Genomic DNA, 21433 nt, shown 5'->3' with positions numbered 1-21433 from the left:
CACGCATTATTTTTTTGATTTCATTTTAAAAACGAACGAGAGGGCGATAACTAATTTGGGAATCCATTAGATCCTGTGTATACGTTTGACCATGACACCACTACTTCATAGACATTTTCATTGATGGTATTATCCAAAATCAGACATTTGAGGTGCTAACGCGTGAAAACTTTTGGTAATTAATTTCACGCTACTGAACCAGTCCTTCAATTGTGTAATGATGATATTAATGTTGCCATTAAACTATTGCCGGATTAAACATCTGTTGGGCCTACAGCATTTTTTTTTTTTTTTTGTTTGGTGCCCCTGTATGCTAGAATATAATATATTTTTTTTTTTACTCCAGGTCTGGGGCCTAGGAAAGGCTTAGACACAAGCAAATGTTTTCCATACAAATACAGTACCAAAAACTACCGACCACGCCTCCTTTTCAGTAATAATGTAGCATCAAGTTAATGAAAAGAGCTAAACCTAAGTGGAACTTTTCAATGCATCGAATTTTGTCATATATCCTTCATAATTCATTATAGCTGTACAAATAACATGTTCCCTCAGATAGCAATTTGTATTCGATGGAAACAATACTGGAACAATTTCAAGTTTTGATCTTTTTAATTATTTTCATCCGCCTTTGTGTTTCATAGGCTAGAATTATTATATGTGATAATTATTTGTACCTTGACTCAATATGCCTTTCCCATATTAACCATTTCCTCGCTCGCGACCATGTTAATATGGCAAAGACGTCTTGAACTTAGTTTATTTTATATTTTATTTTTTTTCTAACTCTACAGACCTTAGCAGCAAGGGCCCGGTAGAAAAATAACGGGCCTTGTGCTTCAGCATCCAGGTAGCTGGTTTGAGCCTGGGTTTCCCTAGAGTATGGAACCCAATGACTTATGTCCCTTGTTCTCTAGCCTCCCCTTTTCCTTGAGCTATTTTCTTGGCGGTGTAGCAGAAACTGGGGCAAAATTCAAACGGCGGTTAACTTGTTTAGAAAAAGAGAAACATATCTGGAAAATATGAGGGACTGAAGGGGAATTAATAAAAGAGGCCTGTGATCAAAAGTAGCTTTTGGGGGTTCATGTGCCTTCCCCGGATCGGGAGGGTCTGTACGTGCAAGAATTTTTTTTTTTTTTTTCATCTTTATTGACGATTAGCAAGTATTCCTTTACTTGCATAACAATGGGAGATCTTGTGTATGTCATTTTATTATGTATGTATGCTCCTGGCTTGACAATTGATTTGCATATGTTGAGACGAAATTAATTTGTCAAAGCATATCAGTTAACATGGCTCGTAACTTGTCTCGTAGGCAAATCATTCAAACAACTCAACTGACAATTAGGTAGTTTGTCTTAGCGCGGACGTTCGAAACAACTTCCATCGATGTATTCCATTCGGATGTATTTAACTGTCACACTTTGCTGGTGTGCTTAAAATTGAGATTAAGCATACAGAACCTTAATTAAACAAAATAAAGCATTAATGTAATTACCCTCCCGACACGTTCGGGGTAAAATGTTATTTTGCCGACCATATATTTTTTTCTCTGGCGCTACCCCTGGGTTACGCAGGCGACCCTCTGGACTGAGTGCAATCAAAATCAATCTTTTCGCTTATCAGAACTGATCTTTGTATGACTCTCGATAGTTTGAATAACCTTTCCTTCCATGAGAGACCTCGATAAATCCATCAATGAACTGGAAATAGAAAAATCATTCTAGTCGGCAATTAGTACAGCATTTGACCTAACGGCACGAATTGGTCGTCAAACTCTGCCAAGGAAATGAAATCCGTAATTGTATAACGATCTTCAGTCGGGAAAAAAAGTTGAAATATCTTGCTAAACTCTGAAAATAAGACGTATTTTTCATTTCCTGATTTTGAAAGTTGATCTAAGCAGCTCAGCAGGATGCCTCATAAGTAATTCTATAAGGGTGTCCTACAGGGTGTCCCAAAAAAATGTACTCACTTGACACTTTATATCTGATTTTTTTTTTAGATCCCAAAAGATTCAGCGAGTTAGAGGGTGTCAAAAAGCGAGTACATTTTTTTTTGGGGACACGCTGTATTTACTTAAGTATATGAAGTTGGCAGAGGAAACCATGTATCAAATATCCGTTCTTTGATTCGGGTATATCTGATTTTAATACAAACAAATAGTGTCAAAACATAGTTTAAACCCGATTTTCAGTAATCCCAATTTCGAAGTATTGTAGGTCTTGTCTATGTCAAACATTTCTTTATATAAAGGTGCTTCGCTGGCTTCTTTCCTCCTACATATAGATCTCCCTTGTTCTTTCCAATTACACATACATCTTCCTACCTTATAATTCTAAATCACTTTTCGACACAGTCAGAAGGCAGAGTTGATCAAGTCTTTGAAATAATATCACTAGAGATCTAAAGTTGAGCAGAAAGTCTGAAAAAACGCGAGAATACATTTCTGTTAAAACTAAAAAAGAGTGGAACACGCAAATCTTTAACGAAAGGGTAGTACTAAAATTAACAGGAAATTCAAAAGTTTCACAGAAATGATGATATTCAAAGATGAAGAGCCAAGAGCGGAAAGCTCCGTTCTCATACATTTAAATATTCGGTAACATCCTATTGCAATTACACAGTAAGTACAGACATACTTCTTTATCTGGAATATCACTGATATTTTTTTTACTGATATTCATATGAATATCAGTAAAAAAAAAAATAAAAAGCAGTCACTACCACCACACTCTTATAAGGTTAAAGAAATAACACACAGGAATTGATTGTAATTTTTTTTTACTGTTCAGTAATAATTATACTCATACGAAAGTGAAATGTTTTGTTAATTTTTTTTTTTAACTGGATTCTATGAGGGGGATTCTAGTGGAAGTACGGGAATGGAAACAAACCCCACAGAGTCGAAGAGGAGGCGTCAGACAAGGCTTGTAGGATAAATGGAGGAGTTTTGTATTTTGTTGGTTTAGCTGACCTAAGTAAACCCTCATAGCTCTCAGTGGAATTCTCCGGGCTTAATATTTTTAAATTTTAAACTGGCATATACACACCGGACAGAGTTTTCTGAAATATCTCTTATTCAACATTAAAATTCAAATAAAATGTGAGTGCCTTGCTCTATTTGTATCATTCCAACTATACCATGTATATATATATATATATATATATATATATATATATATATATATATATATATATATATATATATATATATAAGCTAAATAAGTGACATACCCTCAAGTCAACCATTTCTTTAGTTACCAATTTTTGAACATTATGATGAGTAAAACTTGTCGATTGATATTCCTGGCTGGTTACTGAGGCTTGTTCATTAAAAAAAAAAGGAAAACTATTAATATATGTAGAATCAAGGCATTTAGTGATTCACATTATCAAAAGTTAAAGCCCAAAGGAAAGTGTACTGTCTGAGGGGGTTATGATGATTACCGTAGAAATATTATTATAACGGATCTTAACTAAACTCTATATGTCAGTCTATGCTCGAGAATACACGCTTATAAGGTCTGTCAAGATATGCAGAGTTACTTATAATGCAAAAAGTTAACTTTCATATGTAGACTTGCTTGTGTTACAAAGTCGCCTGTGCATAAAAGCTACTCTTCTCCTGTAGCGTACGGAATGCATGCATATTCTAATCATGCAAAGTTACTCGTATGCAAAGGGGGCTTCTGTGGAAAGTTATGAAAATTGTTACTCTCACGGACAGTAACTTCTGAGTAAAGTCACTTCTGCGGCAGGTGCCTCATTTTAAGCTGAGATTCTTATATATAAACTTTATTTGGTGCTAGAAAGTTACTCAGATGATGGGTCATATGCATGCAAAGATACATAAGTTTAATGCGATACCAGAACTCATATATATATATATATATATATATATATATATATATATATATATATATATATAATATATATTTCTTTCAAAAAAAAAAAAAAATATATATATATATATATATATATATATATATATATATATATATATATATATATATATATATATATATATAATGTATGTTGTTATACACTTATAATGCAGAAGTTACTGTCTTAACAAGAGTCAACTCGTTTACGGTATTTCTTAAGAGCAACACGATGTCGAGTCACTCCCGAGAAACTGGATAGGAAATTGGAAGCAAAACTACTCGATTGTTATCTAATAATACTGACTCTTCACACCATACATCCTTGCCTGAACCTTAACTTCAATGCTTGAGTGTTCATTTACACAGCTCTGTTCCAAGTCTAAATCTATCAGTCTCAACCAACTGTTAGCTACTTGACAGCAATGGGGTGCCTTTCGACCACTTTGCTCTAGTCTAATTCTCCCCAAAAGATGTACGAGTATAAAACTTTGGCATCATGAATACTATCACCATCTTCCTCAACCTCCTTTTCTCTTTCCTAATCCTACATTCTAATTCCCCTCCTTGTGGTGGTTCACGCCTAATACTACATTTCTCTTGTTTATCATACACTGTTTTGTGGCCTATGTTCCAAATCTTTACACACAGTTTTCGAATGATTTTTCTCTTCACCATCAATAATAGTATTTCTTCTTTCGTTGTTCCAGTATTTCCAGTCAGTTCTCTTTCACTTGACACCTGGTATGGTATCTTCATCATCATTCCGTTTCTTCTGTGACTGCATCACTTCCTCGTATTCAGCAACTGTGACTCGCATTAGGGATTTGGAACATCATCAATTACTAGTTCGATTTATCGCCTGGGTTTTGTCAAATGGTCTGGTTCTCGTCGTTATCACTGTCTGTTGTCACGTTCACCATTCTCTCTACTGTGAAGCAGAATATGCCTGCTTCAAGTCACCACTGTACTCTCTCTCTCTCTCTTATCCAGTAGAAAGTCTGTGTTTCGCTATTACCACCGTCTATTATCATGCTACTCCGTCAAACAGCGCTATTCCACCGTCTATTATCATGCTACTCCGTCAAACAGATTGTCAGCTTCTCATCACGTTCATGAACTGTTCGCCGTCAGTTTAACTGTCTTGTTTTTTTCTCATGTTCTTCGTCTAACTTTCTGGTGGTCAAGTTCATCATGTGGTTCTTAACAGATTCTTGTCCGCTGCTCGGCACAGTCTCTGACAACTGCATTCGGTCAAGTTACCTGATTTCGCTCATCCCGTCGCGTTCAAGATCTGCTCTGGGGTAAGTCCAAAGAGTGAATCATGTCAAGTTCGCTGTCTGTCTCTTGTCACATTTATGGTCATATTATTTGTCAGGTTAACTCATCTGCTTCTGGTCGAATTCAAGATACGTTTCTTGTCAAGTCCACCGATTTGTTTGCTGTCTGGTTCATCTTCCTCCGCCTCCGCTCGTTTTACTCGAAAGACTTCATGTCGAAGACCTGCCAACGAGGTTCTCCATCTTCATCATAGTCGTACTCCTGGCAAGCCTGGGTCAGCAGTCTGCGAATGCAAGAGGGATGTTCATAAGTCTGCCGAGGGAAAGGAGAGACTGTCAGCAGTGTATGAAGGATGTAAGTTACAGCTGGCAAGCTGTTGGTAAGCGAAGGCACAGTTGGCTAAGTGTGTGTGTGTGTGGGAGGAGGGAGGGTAGAGCGAGCAAACTGTTGGCGAGAAAAGGCAAAAGGTGTGAAGCATAGAAGGAAGAGCTGCTGGCTAGATGAGGCAGAATCACTAAGCTATGAGGACGGGAGGGGGGCGAAAGTTTTCATATTGTCGGGAAAGGTGATTTGGTTGGTCCTGAAGACGGGGAGGGAACGGTGGAAAGTTGTGAGAAAAGGAAGGGAGTGTAGGCAAGTTGTGAGGAAGGGGAAGAGAGTTGGAAAGTTATGGGGAAAGGTAGCGAGTGCTTGCAGGTTGTGAAAAAGGAAAGAGGGGGACGTGGCAGGTGGAAAGGGGGACAGGTTGGTATGTTAAGAAGGGGAGGCAGCGGGGCTGACTGTGAGGAAGGAGACGAAAGGTTGGCAAGTTAAGAAGCGGAGGGGGGAGGCAGGCTTAAAGGCACGGGAGGGAAAGTTGGAAAGTTATGAGAAAGGTAAGGGGGCAAGGCAAGTTGTGAGGAAAGAGAGGGAGACCTGGCAGATTGTGAGGAAGGGAAGGAATCGAGGGAGGTTGTGAGAGGGTAGCAGCCTGTCACTGGGTATCTTAGACTTAACTTGCTATAGCAAAAAATAGTAGAGCTTACGTTATTACTGTCAACAGCCAGACAACTAACTGGCTAGAACACGATGGTGTAAAGCCATCACTAAACGTTAACGACGAGAGAGAGAGAGAGAGAGAGAGAGAGAGAGCAGGTCCCTGCGCCACTCACCCAGCCCACTGTTTACATCCCTTGACGGGCTTGGCGAGGCGGTAGCACTGGAAGAGCCCTGTCGAGAAGTAGGCCGACCCCACCTCCTTGGCCTCGCCGCTGCCCACGTTCTTGAGGCACGTCCGGAAGCTCTTGTTGCAGTCGCAGTGCGTCCTGCAGCCACAGGTGTCACGCGCCCGACGGCCGGCAACAGGTGTAGCATAAAGAGAGTGTCATTATTCGTCGTCACACACAATGCTAATTCTACTGCCTGTACACACATGGGCAAAGTGGTGCACACACACACACACACAATGAATGAATAAAGGCAGCAAGTATGGAGTATGTACATGTGTATATATGTATATGTCTATTTATATGTATGTATACGTTAAAATGTATAGATATGAATATTTGCGTGTGTGGACGTGTATGTATATACATGTGTATGGGGGTGGGTTGGGCAATTCTTTCGTCTGTTTCCTTGCGCTACCTCGCTAACGCGGGAGATAGCGACAAAGTATAAATATAAATAAAATAATTATATATATATATATATACTCACTATTCATACGCTCTTTAGTAACATTTCCTCACCTTCTTGTACTTATTCCTAACCCTAATTTTCACTTTTCTCGCCATTCATATTCACTCATCCTTCGCTTCTCAGAAGTATCCACTTTCTCTTCACTTCGACACTGGCTAACCACGCTCACTCGTATAACCCTCCCTTATCATGAATATCGAACTCTCTCTCTCTCTCTCTCTCTCTCTCTCTCTCTCTCTCTCTCTCTCTCTCTCTCTCTCTTCCCTGACTTATCTTCCTTCCTTTGGTCCGCAACCTCACGCGTCCTCCTAACTCCCATAGATCAATACAGCTCCATACACTCACGTGGGTCGACCGCCTTGTCATGTCTTATCTATACTATATCTTATAGCCTGGGATATATATATATATATATATATATATATATATATATATATATATATATATATATATATATATATATATATATATACACACATAGTGATTATTGAGAAAGTCTAACAACTTCTCTCTCTCTCTCTCTCTCTCTCTCTCTCTCTCTCCTGTCCTTCACCTTCACTCCCTCCATTATCAGCGTCTACTCGTATCTCCCACATCGTAACACACCACGTCGACACGCCCCTTATCAACCTCGCCCTCCAAAGCCGATAATCCATCCACCCCGACCCATTATTCCACCATTGGCCCTCCTCACCCCACACACACACACACACACACACAGCGTTCCTCCCCCCACCTCCCTCGATTTACTCGCCCTCGTCGTCCCTTCCTCCCTCCCTCCCTCCTCCTCCTCACATGGTGAAGGGCGAGTCGTTGGTGATGTTGTGCCGGGTCTGGCCTGGCTCGAGGTCCTCGGGACAGAGGTCGTGGTCGCGGCAGCAAGCGTCCACCTCCCGTAGGGACCCCAGGTCGTCCAGCCCCTCGGCCACGTTGCCGGTGCCACACCACTTGGTTCCTGCAGAAGGGGGATGAAAGAAAGGGGGATGAGTAATGGTTCCTGCACGGGGGAAAGAAAGGGGAAGAGTCATAGTTCCTGCACGGTGGGGGAAAGGGGGGAAGAGCCACCCATTACTAGAGACGGGGGATCAGTGTCGCTCTTGCCGACCACTTGGTTCCTGCAGAAGGGGGGGAAAGAAAGGGGGAAGAGTAATGGTTCCTGCACGGTGGGGGAAAGAAAGGGGGGAAGAGCCACCCATTACTAGAGACGGGGGATCAGTGTCGCTCATGCCGTAACACAGTCTCCCGTGACGCTCTTATTATGGAAATAGAAAATGGAAGTACGTAGTCCAACATCCAATGTAAATGACAAGATTTCCCTCACTGCTTGTTCAAATAAAAGGGGAATTTACCATGCAGGCTAAATCGTACCTATCATCTACCGTTATCAACAAACTAATATTCTAAAATACTGATATACTCTTCCAAAAGGTCCGTCTGTGGTAAATATTAACTAATAATAATAATAACAATAATAATAAATACTTATATCTAATTATTCACATAAAATGAAAATGGTCTTGTACATTTTCCATGATAACAGAAAGTGAAAAATAAACTTCCTTTAGGAGAAAATCTATAATGCAAAGACATTGTAATCAAAAACATCAAAAACACGTAACTTCACTCCCGTCCATCATGTCCAAATTCGTTCACCTGCATTTGATGCTTGCCTTTGTACTTTTGATTCATTTAACAGTCTCATACTTCAAGGTGCTCAAGGGCAATGTGACCGGTGTATAGATGGCAGGATCCTGACTACCTAGTTTATCATTTGAGATGACTTGGAACGGCATCCAACACCACAGTAACACAAGTGCGGGGAAGTTAACATTACACAGTGGATGCCTTAAGGGTGGACGTCTCGCACGCGTCCCACTGCGAGTCCAAAAAGAACTTCATTTGTCCTACTGGGGCAGGTGATCTTGCTGGGGCAGGTGATCTTACTGGGTCAGGTGATCTTGCTGGGGCAGGTGATCTTACTGGGTCAGGTGATCTTACTGGGTCAGGTGATCTTGCTGGGGCAGGTGATCTTGCTGGGGCAGGTGATCTTACTGGGTCAGGTGATCTTGCTGGGGCAGGTGATCTTACTGGGTCAGGTGATCTTGCTGGGGCAGGTGAGCTTACTGGGGTAGGTGAGCTTACTGGGGCAGGTGATCTTACTGGGTCAGGTGATCTTGCTGGGGCAGGTGATCTTACTGGGTCAGGTGATCTTGCTGGGGCAGGTGATCTTACTGGGGTAGGTGAGCTTACTGGGGTAGGTGAGCTTACTGGGGTAGGTGAGCTTACTGGGGTAGGTGATCTTACTGGGGCAGGTGATCTTGCTGGGGCAGGTGATCTTACTGGGGCAGGTGATCTTACTGGGGTAGGTGATCTTGCTGGGGCAGGTGATCTTACTGGGGCAGGTGATCTTGCTGGGGCAGGTGAGCTTACTGGGGCAGGTGATCTTGCTGGGGCAGGTGATCTTACTGGGGCAGGTGATCTTGCTGGGGCAGGTGATCTTACTGGGGCAGGTGATCTTACTGGGGCAGGTGATCTTGCTGGGGCAGGTGAGCTTACTGGGGCAGGTGATCTTGCTGGGGCAGGTGATCTTACTGGGGCAGGTGATCTTGCTGGGTCAGGTGATCTTGCTGGGGCAGGTGATCTTGCTGGGGCAGGTGATCTTGCTGGGTCAGGTGATCTTGCTGGGTCAGGTGATCTTGCTGGGGCAGGTGATCTTGCTGGGGCAGGTGAGCTTACTGGGGCAGGTGATCTTGCTGGGGCAGGTGAGCTTACTGGGGCAGGTGATCTTGCTGGGGCAGGTGAGCTTACTGGGGCAGGTGAGCTTACTGGGTCAATTGATCTTCCTGGGGCAGGTGATCTTGCTGGGGCAGGTGATCTTACTGGGGCAGGTGATCTTGCTGGGGCAGGTGATCTTACTGGGTCAATTGATCTTCCTGGGGCAGGTGATCTTGCTGGGGCAGGTGATCTTACTGGGGCAGGTGATCTTACTGGGGCAGGTGATCTTACTGGGGTAGGTGAGCTTACTGGGGTAGGTGAGCTTACTGGGGCAATTGATCTTCCTGGGGTAAGTGATCTTACTGGGGCAGGTGATCTTACTGGGGTAGGTGATCTTACTGGGGTAGGTGAGCTTACTGGGGCAATTGATCTTCCTGGGGTAAGTGATCTTAATGGGGTATGTGATCTTACTGGGTCAGGTGATCTTGCTGGGGCAGGTGATCTTGCTGGGGCAGATGATCTTACTGGGGCAGATGATCTTACTGGGGTAAGTGAGCTTACTGGGGCAGGTGATCTTGCTGGGGCGGATGATCTTACTGGGGTAGGTGAGCTTACTGGGGTAGGTGAGCTTACTGGGGCGGATGATCTTACTGGGGTAGGTGAGCTTACTGGGGCAATTGATCTTCTTGGGGTAAGTGATCTTACTGGGTTATGTGATCTTACTGGGTCAGGTGATCTTGCTGGGTCAGGTGATCTTGCTGGGGCAGATGATCTTACTGGGGTAGGTGAGCTTACTGGGGTAGGTGAGCTTACTGGGTCAGGTGATCTTGCTTGGGCAGGTGATCTTGCTGGGGCAGATGATCTTACTGGGGTAGGTGAGCTTACTGGGGTAGGTGAGCTTACTGGGTCAGGTGATCTTGCTTGGGCAGGTGATCTTGCTGGGGCAGATGATCTTACTGGGGTAGGTGAGCTTACTGGGGTAGGTGAGCTTACTGGGGCAGGTGATCTTGCTGGGGCAGGTGATCTTGCTGGGGCGGATGATCTTACTGGGGCAGGTGATCTTACTGGGGTAGGTGAGCTTACTGGGGCAGGTGATCTTGCTGGGGCAGGTGATCTTGCTGGGGCGGATGATCTTACTGGGGCAGGTGATCTTACTGGGGTAGGTGAGCTTACTGGGGAGGGTGATCTTACTTGGGCAGGTTATCTTACCGTGACAGGTCATCTCAATGAGCCAGGTGATTTTTTTCGGCTACTGAGTTTCAAAGGGAGGGAGGAGAGGGTCTCTCAGTTTTAAGCAGACGTGTTACCCTTAAAGGGGAGAAAGGAGGGTCTCTCAGTTTTAAGCAGACGTGTTACCCTTAAAGGGGAGAGACGTGTTAGCCTTAAAGGGGAGAAGGAGGGTCTCTCAGTTTTAAGTAAACGTGTTACCCTTAAAGGGGAGAAGGAGGGTCTCTCGGTTTTAAGCAGACGTGTTACCCTTAAAGGGGAGAGACGTGTTAGCCTTAAAGGGGAGAAGGAGGGTCTCTCAGTTTTAAGTAAACGTGTTACCCTTAAAGGATAGTTAAGTAAACGTGTTACCCTTAAAGGGGAGTTAAGCAGACGTGTTACCCTTAAAGGGGAGAAGGAGGGTCTCTCAGTTTTAAGTAAACGTGTTACCCTTAGATCAGGGTGACGTCGTCTGGCCTTACCGGGATAGATGATGTGAGGGAAGTTGTCCGCAGGGGGTGGAGGGTCCCGCTTGTCGTGGGCGGCGCGGGCGTAGCAGGCGGAGATGAGGGCGGTGAGTTCGGCCGCCTCGACCACGGCCACTGGGCTCTCGCTGGCCGCCAGCTCCCGCATGATCTCGTCCACAATGCGCCTGTCGAGGGGGACACGACGAATTCGTTACGTCAGGAGGAGGAGCAAGGCTTATTAACCTGCAGGGTCGTCTGTGGGATACAGGAGACCTGTGGGACTGTCAGCGGGATACGGGAGACCTGTAGGACTGTCAGCGGGATATGGGAGACCTGTAGGGCCGTCAGCGGGATATGGGAGACCTGTAGGGATGTCAGCGGGATACGGGAAGCCTGTAGGACTGTCAGCGGGATATGGGAGACCTGTAGGGATGTCAGCGGGATACGGGAAGCCTGTAGGACTGTCAGCGGGATATGGGAGACCTGTAGGGCCGTCAGCGGGATATGGGAGACCTGTAGGACTGTCAACGGGATATGGGAGACCTGTAGGGCTGTCAGCGGGATATGGGAGACCTGTAGGACTGTCAGCGGGATATGGGAGACCTGTAGGGCCGTCAGCGGGATATGGGAGACCTGTAGGGATGTCAGCGGGATACGGGAAGCCTGTAGGACTGTCAGCGGGATATGGGAGACCTGTAGGGATGTCAGCGGGATACGGGAAGCCTGTAGGACTGTCAGCGGGATATGGGAGACCTGTAGGGCCGTCAGCGGGATATGGGAGACCTGTAGGGATGTCAGCGGGATACGGGAAGCCTGTAGGACTGTCAGCGGGATATGGGAGACCTGTAGGGCTGTCAGCGGGATATGGGAGACCTGTAGGGCTGTCAGCGGGATTTGGGAGACCTGAAGGGCCGTCAGCGGGATATGGGAGACTGTAGGACTGTCAGCGGGATATCGGAGACCTGTAAGGCTGTCAGTGGGACATGGAAGGCATAGAGGGCTGTCTGTGGGAACACAGGAGGCATGCAAGGCTCTCTCAGTGGGGCACGGGAGAGGCATGTAAGGGTCGTCTGTACGTAGGAGACGAGAGGGTATAGGCATGAGGACAGTACAGGAGAGAGCTGTGGGGGCACGGAAGAGGGAGGACCTGGCACAGGTGACGGGCACCCGGTAACAAGCAGCGAACCACAGAATGGCTACCGGGGAGAGAGAGAGAGAGAGAGAGAGAGAGAGAGAGAGAGAGAGAGAGAGAGACTCGTGGAACTGCTGGGACGACACAAGGGACTTTGTGCTCGGCTGTCAGGACAGAGAGGATTAAGAAAAGGGAAATTTGCATGACTGTCGGGGGGGGGGGGGGGGGGGGGGGGAGACAGGGAAGATATTTCTGGCTGCCAAGTGGAGAGGGGGAGGCTTGCACCAGCGTCAGGAGGACCTGGAAGGCTTGTATTAGTGTTGAGAGGACAGAGAAGACTTGTACTAATGTTAGGAGGACAGGGGAGGCTTGTAGCAATGCTAGGAGGACATGGAAAACTTGTATTAGTGTTGAGAGGACAGAAAAGACTTGTACTAATGTTAGGAGGACAGGGGAGGCTTGTAGCAATGCTAGGAGGACATGGAAAACTTGTATTAGTGTTGAGAGGACAGAGAAGACTTGTACTAATGTTAGGAGGACAGGGGAGGCTTGTAGCAATGCTAGGAGGACATGGGAGACTTGTATAAGTGTTGAGAGGACAGAGAAGACTTGTACTAATGTTAGGAGGGCAGGGGAAGCTTGTAGCATTGCTAGGAGGACATAGGAGACTTATAACAGCGTTAGGTCAGGGGAAACTTCTAACAGTTAGGACGACATGGAAGACTTGTACTAGTTATAAGAGGACAGAGAAGACTTGTGCTATAGATAGGAGGACAGGGAAGGCTTGTACTAGTGTTAAGAAGACTAGGATGACTTGTAACAGTGTTAGGAGGACAACAGAGGCTTGTACCTGTTAAGAGGACAGGACAAACCTACATAATTGCCTCAGAGAGGAGACTTGAATTGCTGTCAGGAATGCAAGGGAGATCTACAGGGGCTGCTACGAAGATGAGGGGACACTTGTAAAGATGTGTCAGGGAGACACGAGGAGCCAACAGAATGGCAGGGGAAATCGTAAGACTGCCATGGGGGCCTGAGGTAGCATGTAGGGGTGCTAAGGGGGCTGAACAAAAGTCGTAGGACTGCCAACTGGCTGTGGTAATCTGTATGGCTGCCAAAAGGGGGCTGGGCAACTCTTAGGACTGCCATGAGGGTGGGAGAACTTAATTTAGAATGCCAGGGGGGGCTGCTGGGATAACTTGTAGGGCTGCAGGGAGACTGGGGTTATTCTGAAATCCAGTCTGACATTCGAAATTCCAATATCGTTATGGACTGAAGCAGGAGCCTCAGGTGTTGGCTGGGTGGGTGTGGCCAAGACCCCGAGGCCTCTAGGGAGCAGGGCCAGGTGGGGTGTGGCCTGCACCCGAGACCTCTAGGGAGGAGGGCCGGTGGAGAGGCGAAGACCCAAGACCTTTAGGGAGGATGGCCAGGGGGTGTGGCCTGCACCCAAGACCTCTAGGGAGGAGGGCCAGTGGAATGGCAAAGACCCAAGGCCTTTAGGGAGCAAGGCCAGGTGGGGTGTGGCCTGCACCCGAGACCTCTAGGGAGGAGGGCTGGTGGACTGGCGAAGGCCCAAGGCCTCTAGGGAGGATGGCCAGGTGGGGTGTGGCCTGCACCCGAGACCTCTAGGGAGGAGGGCCAGTGGAGTGGCGAAGACCCAAGGCCTTTAGGGAGCAAGGCCAGGGGGTGTGGCCAGCACCCAATACCTCTAGGGAGCAGGGCCAGTGGAGTGGCGAAGACCCAAGGCCTTTAGGGAGGATGGCCAGGGGGTGTGGCCTGCACCCAAGACCTCTAGGGAGGAGGGCTGGTGGACTGGCGAAGACCCAAGGCCTTTAGGGAGGAGGGCTGGGTGTGTGTGTGTGTGTGTGTGTGTGTGTGTGTGTGTGTGTGTGTGTGTTGTGGCCTGCACTTCGAGTCCTGGTGGGAGGAGATAACTCTTGCTACCATGACCATTCCACCACCTGCAAAACCGTCAGGGGTTAGGAGATAACAGACGACCTCCCCGCGCGGTGTTGCACACGCTGCAAGCCTTCCCACGGACGTTACATAAATACGACGCACGAGAGAGAGATCTCTGGTCAAGACGGTGGGGGTTTTACCGAGAGGCGCCGGAGACGTGTGGGCGCCAGGGCTCCATACAGTCATGTAGTATCCCCCCCCACAGTAAGATAAGGCTATATGACACACACCATGTGTTTCACCGAGGGGCATCAGCTGCCTGTTGTCTGACTGGACCCGATACCGAATTTTGGGCGCGGGGACTCTGGAGTTATCGGTCTTCGGCCGATAAGGCCACGCCAGCAAAACGAGTCTTAATCGTATCTCTGAAAAAAAAGGCGGAACTTTCACGAGACCAGTACAAACGGAAGAGGTCAATGCTTCCCGCGTTTGAAGACACAAGAGAAGTAAAAAAAGAATGACGAGCAGCAGACTTTTTTCTCTAATGAGTCCAAATTCAACACATACCAAACAGTTATAGGCTTTTTTTTTACGTATTTATGATACCATTGCAAGCGAGGACATTCCCTGAGAACGAGACCCGAGGCTAGCTTCTGGATAGAGCGACACACACACACACACACCCACACCTTCCCACACCCTTATCCGCTTCACAACGGGTCAAGTTGACCCACAAATCCTTTATTATATTAATCCCGGCCCACGAGAGACGGGGTAAGTGGGGGGCTCGCTCGCTCCCTCCCTCCTCAGCCGCGTCTATAACCTTCACATTTACGAGGTCATCACTATAAACCAGGTCACTTTATGACATCACGATAAAAAAAAAAATGTTCTTAAAGTTGACACGACGAAGGTCTGCTTGGAGCGTGCGTGCCGCGGGGGAGGGAGGCCGCGCGCTCGCTCTAACCACCCCCTCCTCCTCGGGCGGCCGGCGCGCGGCGTGCCATTCCAAACCCAACCCTCCCACCCTCTGGCAAGCATGGAATGTCGGAGTGCGGGCGCCCCTCCCACCCTAGCCAAAGGGGAACCCCGCGTTTCTGCACCACCCACGGGGCCGCCCCCAGGCAACACCAACAGGGGCCCGAGACCCTTCCCTTTACCCTGCGGACTACACACGCCCCGGTCCACCACCCAACAGTGATGGCTTGCATGTACACATGCGCACACTGACCTCACAACGTCTCATTTACCACCAGAAAACAACGTTTCGTTGTACAGGAATATGAAGGCTGGCACCACGAATGGCCACGGGGAGACAATGCTGGTGTACGCGACTCAGAACTATGGTCGTACACCGTCTACTTCGATTTCACACACACACACACACACACACACAGTGTATTAGTTGAGACGGCACGGCCAAATGAGGCCTTAATCAAGGCCATCCCGTTATATATATATATATATATATATATATATATATATATATATATTTTTTTTTTTTTTTTCCATATTCGCCATTTCCCGCGTTGGCGAGGTAGCGTCAAGAACAGAGAACTGAGCCTGAGATGGAATATCCTCACCTGGCCCCCTTCTCCGTTCCTTCTTTTGGAAAATTAAAAACGGGAGGGGAGGATTTCCAGCCCCTCGCTCCCTCCCCTTCTAGTCGCCTTCAACGACACGCAGGGAATACTTCCCACGTATTCCCTGCATGTCGTAGAAGGGGACTAAATGAGGAGGGAGCGGGGGGCTGGAAATCCTACCCTCTCGTTTTTAGTTTTCCAAAAGAAGGAACAGAGGAGCGGGACAAGTGAGGATATTCCCTCAAAGGCTCAGTCCTCTGTTCTTAACGCTACCTCTCGAACGCGGGAAATGGAAAATAATATAAAGAAATTATATACATTTTTTTTCTTTTTTTCTTTCATACTATTCGCCATTTCCCGCCCTGAGCCGGGTACCCGTTTTACCAACCATCTCCTAAGGAAGGATGAACAGCTGGGGGTGACTGTGGAGCCGACTGCCGCAACCAGGATTGGAGCCTGTGCGCTCGACCCCGGGCGGCCCGTGACGGCGCCACGTTCGGGAACGCTAACAGATGCAACAGCAGTTAACAACCAGGGTATAAAGTCCATCCTCCCATCCTAATACCCTACCATCCTGCACCTTGTGGCTCCCAGCACCAGGCATCCTCCGCAGGGATGGGCAGCTGTGGGCACGGACGCGTACGCGTGGCTCTCCCTCCTCTCCTCTCCCCAAGCTCCTAGGCATCCTCCCCAGGGATGGGCAGCTGTGGAAAAGGGCGCGTGGCTCTCCTCTCCTCTCCCCAAGCTCCTAGGCATCCTCCCCAGGGATGGGCAGCTGTGGACATGGACGCGTACGCGTGGCTCTCCTCTCCTCTCCCCAAGCTCCTAGGCATCCTCCCCAGGGATGGGCAGCTGTGGACAAGGACGCGTACGCGTGGCTCTCCTCTCCTCTCCCCAAGCTCCTAAGTCTCACTGTGGCACCTGTAGGTCCTTCCCGTCGCTGCCAGTTGTCTATGGTTCACATCGAACTAGTCCCCACCCCCCCTCTTCCTTTCTTGTCCCCCCTTGCTGACCTTCCCCTTCGGCGCCCCTCCTCAAAGTTCCCCTCAAGTCGTGCTCTGGTAAGTTCCCCTCCTTTCCTCCCCTTCCCTTGTTGTTCCTCTTCCTCTTTCTGGTCCCCCTCTCACCGTTCCTTCTTCCCCTGGGCTCTAGTTCCCCCCTCTTCCTTTTTGACCACTTGCTGACCTTCCCCTTCGGCGCCCCTCCTCAAAGTTCCCCTCCAGTCCTGATCTGGTAAGTTCCCCTCCTTTGCTCCCCTTCCCTAGTTCTTCTTTCTGGTCCCCCTCTCACCGTTCCTTCTTCCCCTCGGCTCCTCCTCCTCCTCCTCCTGCTCCTCCTCCCTCGCCACTCGCCCTTGATTACTCGGCCATCTGAGCCGAATGGCGAGACTCGGGATCGATTCCTTCTGATGGTGATGCAGGTGGAATAATTCATGGGCGGATGTGGTATGGTTTTCTCCCCCCCCACACGAAGAAGGTTCGTATCTGTCGCCTCCCCCCCCAAAAAAAAATATGTATTTTACGTCTGTATGAGAGAGAGAGAGAGAGAGAGAGAGAGAGAGAGAGAGAGAGAGAGAGAGAGAGAGAGAGAGAGAGAGCAGCTGTTACGTCATAAGTCATCAAAGGCAAAGGCCTCGGACGCAAAGACACTCTGTGGAGGAGGAGGAGGAGGAGGAGGAATGCGCGAGGACCTCGATCTTCATCTCCATAAAAGTGTATATCCACGGAGGATCAGGGCACGACGCCAGCTGCGGATTAAACGGGAGTAGGTGTGGGAACATCCTGCGCAAAGTGTTAGGACTGTTAGACAAGATGGGAGTAGGTGTGGGAAAATCCTGCGCAAAGTGTTAGGACTGTTAGACAAGATGGGAGTGGGCTAATAATGATATCTCGTCCGATATGATAAATAGAACTGTGTGCACGAAACACCGAGCAAGCGACCCGAGATGTCCATGTAAGGACTCGAAAGACACAGGATCTATGCCGAAGGGGTGGAAGAAGAAAAAGAAGACGGAATTATCGTGCCCGTTTTCAAGAAAGTAGAGACAGAATTTTCAACCCCACTGCAGTCCAGGATTATCAGCAAGCACGGTACATAAAATAAAGGTAAAGATAATAATAAAAGTAATGGATGATTACTCACAATGGAAGGAATACCTACGCCAGAGGCATGGTTGGCTCAGAGAGAGAAGAGGTCACGCATAGAAAACGGTCTAGACAGATGAGTTGAGGGGACTGAGTAGACTTATAATACCAGAAGGCTCTCCACACTGTCCCTCTAAGGCATTCGACATTCCCCGACAACCACCCACCCACACACACACACACACTGGCCTCTTACACACACACACACACTGATCTCTTACACACACACACACATACGGACGGGTGCTTAGGCTCCCTCAGAGAGCAAAATTCGTACGGCAAATGACACAAACAATTCGAGTAATTTGACATTTTTTTTCAGAAGATAATGAACACAATACCCACCATCTCACGACTCACAGTTACGAGAGAACAGACCCCCGCCGCTATTGTCTCTCCAGAGACCAAAGCTCTTAACACGCCTAAGTAAACTTTAATGTCGTGAATATTTGATGAAGGCAATCCTGCGGCGCCTAATGAAGAGGATTTCCTAAATTCCCGCGGAAGGAGGGAAGACCCTGGTGTTTTCCTCAACTTCCGTGGAAGGAGGGAAGACCCTGGTGTTCTCCTCAGTTCCTGTGGAAGGAGGGAAGACCCTGGTGTTTTCCTCAGTTCCTGCGGAAGGAGGGAAGACCCTGGTGTTCTCCTCAGTTCCTGTGGAAGGAGGGAAGACCCTGGTGTTTTCCTCAGTTCCTGTGGAAGGAGGGAAGACCCTGGTGTTCTCCTCAGTTCCTGTGGAAGGAGGGAAGACTCTGGTGTTTTCCTCAGTTCCTGTGGAAGGAGGGAAGACCCTGGCGTTCTCCTCAGTTCCTGTCGAAGGAGGGAAGACCCTGGTGTTCTTCTGAACTCCAGGGGAAGGAGGAGTTCTCCTACCTTCGTCGAGTCACCTTCAGTAGCGGCCAGGTCTTCCCCGGAAGCTCCTCTGTTGCCAACCATCTCCCATTTCTTTTCCCCGACCCTCCCTCAAAACCATCAGCTGTCTCACTAAGTTGCCCAACCCCTTCCTCCAAAACCTCCTCCACCTCCATCCTCCCTTCCTCTCCTCCAACACCTGGCTCTCCCTCCAGTATTCCCTCCAGCACAGCCCCCTCCGGAACCCCTCACCTGCACACACCCTCCCACACTACCCCGTTCCCTCTCCCTACTTCCTCTAATGGCTCCAAAATGCCTTCTGCCGGGTGATGTGCCTTGGGGAACGGCGGCGGGCTGGGAGGTGCCTTCTGTTTTGCTCTCCCGTCTCTTATCTGCAACAGGATTAGTGAACACAGGATAGCATTACTGTCCTCCGGCAGATAACCTCGTCATGCTCCATCAGGTCTCCTGGTTATCTGTCCTTCCCATGAACTCAGTGTCTCCCCCCTTCTACATCTGTCCTTCCCATGAACTCAGTGTCTCCCCTTCTATATCTGTCCTTCCCATGAACTCGGTCTCCCTTCTACATCTGTCCTTCTCATGAACTCCGTCTCCCCCTTCTACATCTGTCCTTCCCATGAACTCAGTCTCCCTCTTCTACATCTGTCCTTCCCATGAACTATGTGTCTCCCCTTCTACATCTGTCCTTCCCATGAACTCAGTCTCCCTCTTCTACATCTGTCCTTCCCATGAACTCAGTCTCTCCCCCCTTCTACATCTGTCCTTCCCATGAACTCGTCTCCCCTTCTACATCTGTCCTTCCCATGAACTCAGTCTCCCCTTCTACATCTGTCCTTCCCATGAACTCAGTCTCCCCTTCTACAAACACTTATCCTCTCCATCCTCCATTATCTTATCCTCCTCCAACACCCTCATTCCCCTCCAACACCTCTTATCTTCTCCATCCTTCATAACCCCACCCTCCTCCAACACCTCCATCTTCTCCATCCTTCATAACCCCACCCTCGCCCAACACCCTCACTCTCTTCCAACACCCCCATCTTTACCTTTTCTCCAACACTCCATTATCCTCCCACATCAACTACCACCCCCACTCGCCAAGCTTTCCTCCAACATCTTCATCCCCCTCCATCTTTCACTCTTCCTCCATCCCTCTAGCCCGCCTCCATCACTACTCCATCACAGGCTGGCCTCTGTCAGACATCAGGAGGGTAGTCACTTGGAGCCTGGCCAACACCCACTGTCACCCGACCCCGCCCACTGTCATCCGTCACGCCCGACCCCACCCACTGTCACCCTCGTCACGCCCGACCACACCCACTGTCACCCGTCACACCCGACCCCACCCACTGTCATCCGTCACACCCGACCCCACCCACTGTCACCCTCGTCACGCCCGACCCCACCCACTGTCACCCGTCACGCCCGACCCCACCCACTGTCATCCGTCACATCCGACCCCACTCACTGTCACCCTCGTCACGCCCGATCCCGCCCACTGTCACCCGTCACACCCGACCCCACCCACAGTCACCCCCGACCCCCCACTGTCACCCGTCACGCCCAACCCCACCCACTGTCACCCGTCACGCCAGCTCCACCTACTGCCAATAATAATAATAATAATAATAATAATAATAATAACAGTAATAGTAATAATAATAATAATAATAGTAATAATAATAATAATAATAATAAATAATAATAAATGTATCAAATATTAAAAAATTACACAGGTTATTCAATCAGGTGCTTTTCAGGGGCTAAAAATATACGGAAGATATACACAGCGAAGACACAGCTGAAGGAGGACCACCAGACGAGGAGAGCAGGTGGGGCGTGGGAAGGGAGGAGAGGGAATGGTGGAGACACGAGGGAGGCTGGGGCGAGAGGGGTGGAATAGGTCTGGGAGAGGGGCGCTTATTAAGCCAGGAAGATGAAGGAGAGTGGAGCGGAGGGCCATCAGGAAGGCCCGGGTGAGGAGGTAGGGTAGTCGTCACGAAGGTACTGGCGAGGAGGGAGAGCACAGTCATCAGGAAGGCACGGGCGAGAAGGGAAAGCAGTCATCAGGAAGGCACGGGCGAGGAAGGAGGGCACAGTCATCAGGAAGGCACGGGCGAGGAGGGAAGGCAGTCATCAGGAAGGCACGGGCGAAGGCAGTCATCAAGAAGGCACGGGCTAGGGCGAGGGTGGGGGGCCTTCAGAACGGCACGGTGGACTGGGCGAGTCGTGCCGGCCGCTGGGGCAGAACAATGAGGCTGGAGATTAAATATCGGCAGGAGCGGCAATATCTGAGTCGGGGTAAAAGGCTGGCGAGAGGCGAGCTCTTCATCCATCCCCGAGGAACAATGGGAGAGCCGGCCTAGCGCCTGCCGTGAGATGGGCTCACTGAGGCTGGGGTGAGATGGGTTTACTGAGGCTGAGGTTAGTGAGGCTGGGGTGAGATGGGGTTAGTGAGGCTGGGGTGAGATGGGTTTACTGAGGCTGGGGTTAGTGAGGCTGGGGTGAGATGGGGTTAGTGAGGCTGGGGTGAGATGGGGTTAGTGAGGCTGGGGTGAGATGGGTTTACTGA

General features: G+C 48.6%; 1 protein-coding gene across 3 annotated transcripts in view; it reads right to left on the bottom strand.

Annotated features, from left to right (window-relative positions):
- Nucleotides 1–2767: 2767 nt before the first annotated feature.
- LOC139746951 (phospholipase A2-like) overlaps nucleotides 2768–21433 on the bottom strand; it is a 50196-nt gene continuing 31530 nt past the window's right edge. For all 3 annotated transcript variants that reach the window (XM_071658646.1, XM_071658645.1, XM_071658647.1), the window contains 4 exons: nucleotides 11246–11415; nucleotides 7638–7797; nucleotides 6317–6469; nucleotides 2768–5448 (listed from right to left, as the gene is read on the bottom strand). In XM_071658646.1, the coding sequence (XP_071514747.1) occupies nucleotides 5361–5448; nucleotides 6317–6469; nucleotides 7638–7797; nucleotides 11246–11415 (571 nt within the window). In that variant the 3' untranslated portion in view covers nucleotides 2768–5360. The remainder of the gene's footprint in view (nucleotides 5449–6316; nucleotides 6470–7637; nucleotides 7798–11245; nucleotides 11416–21433) is intronic.

This window comes from Panulirus ornatus, chromosome 66, assembly GCF_036320965.1.
Source record: "Panulirus ornatus isolate Po-2019 chromosome 66, ASM3632096v1, whole genome shotgun sequence".
Classification (NCBI taxonomy): Eukaryota; Metazoa; Arthropoda; class Malacostraca; order Decapoda; family Palinuridae; genus Panulirus; species Panulirus ornatus.
This window is presented reverse-complemented; position numbering and strand designations above follow the sequence as displayed.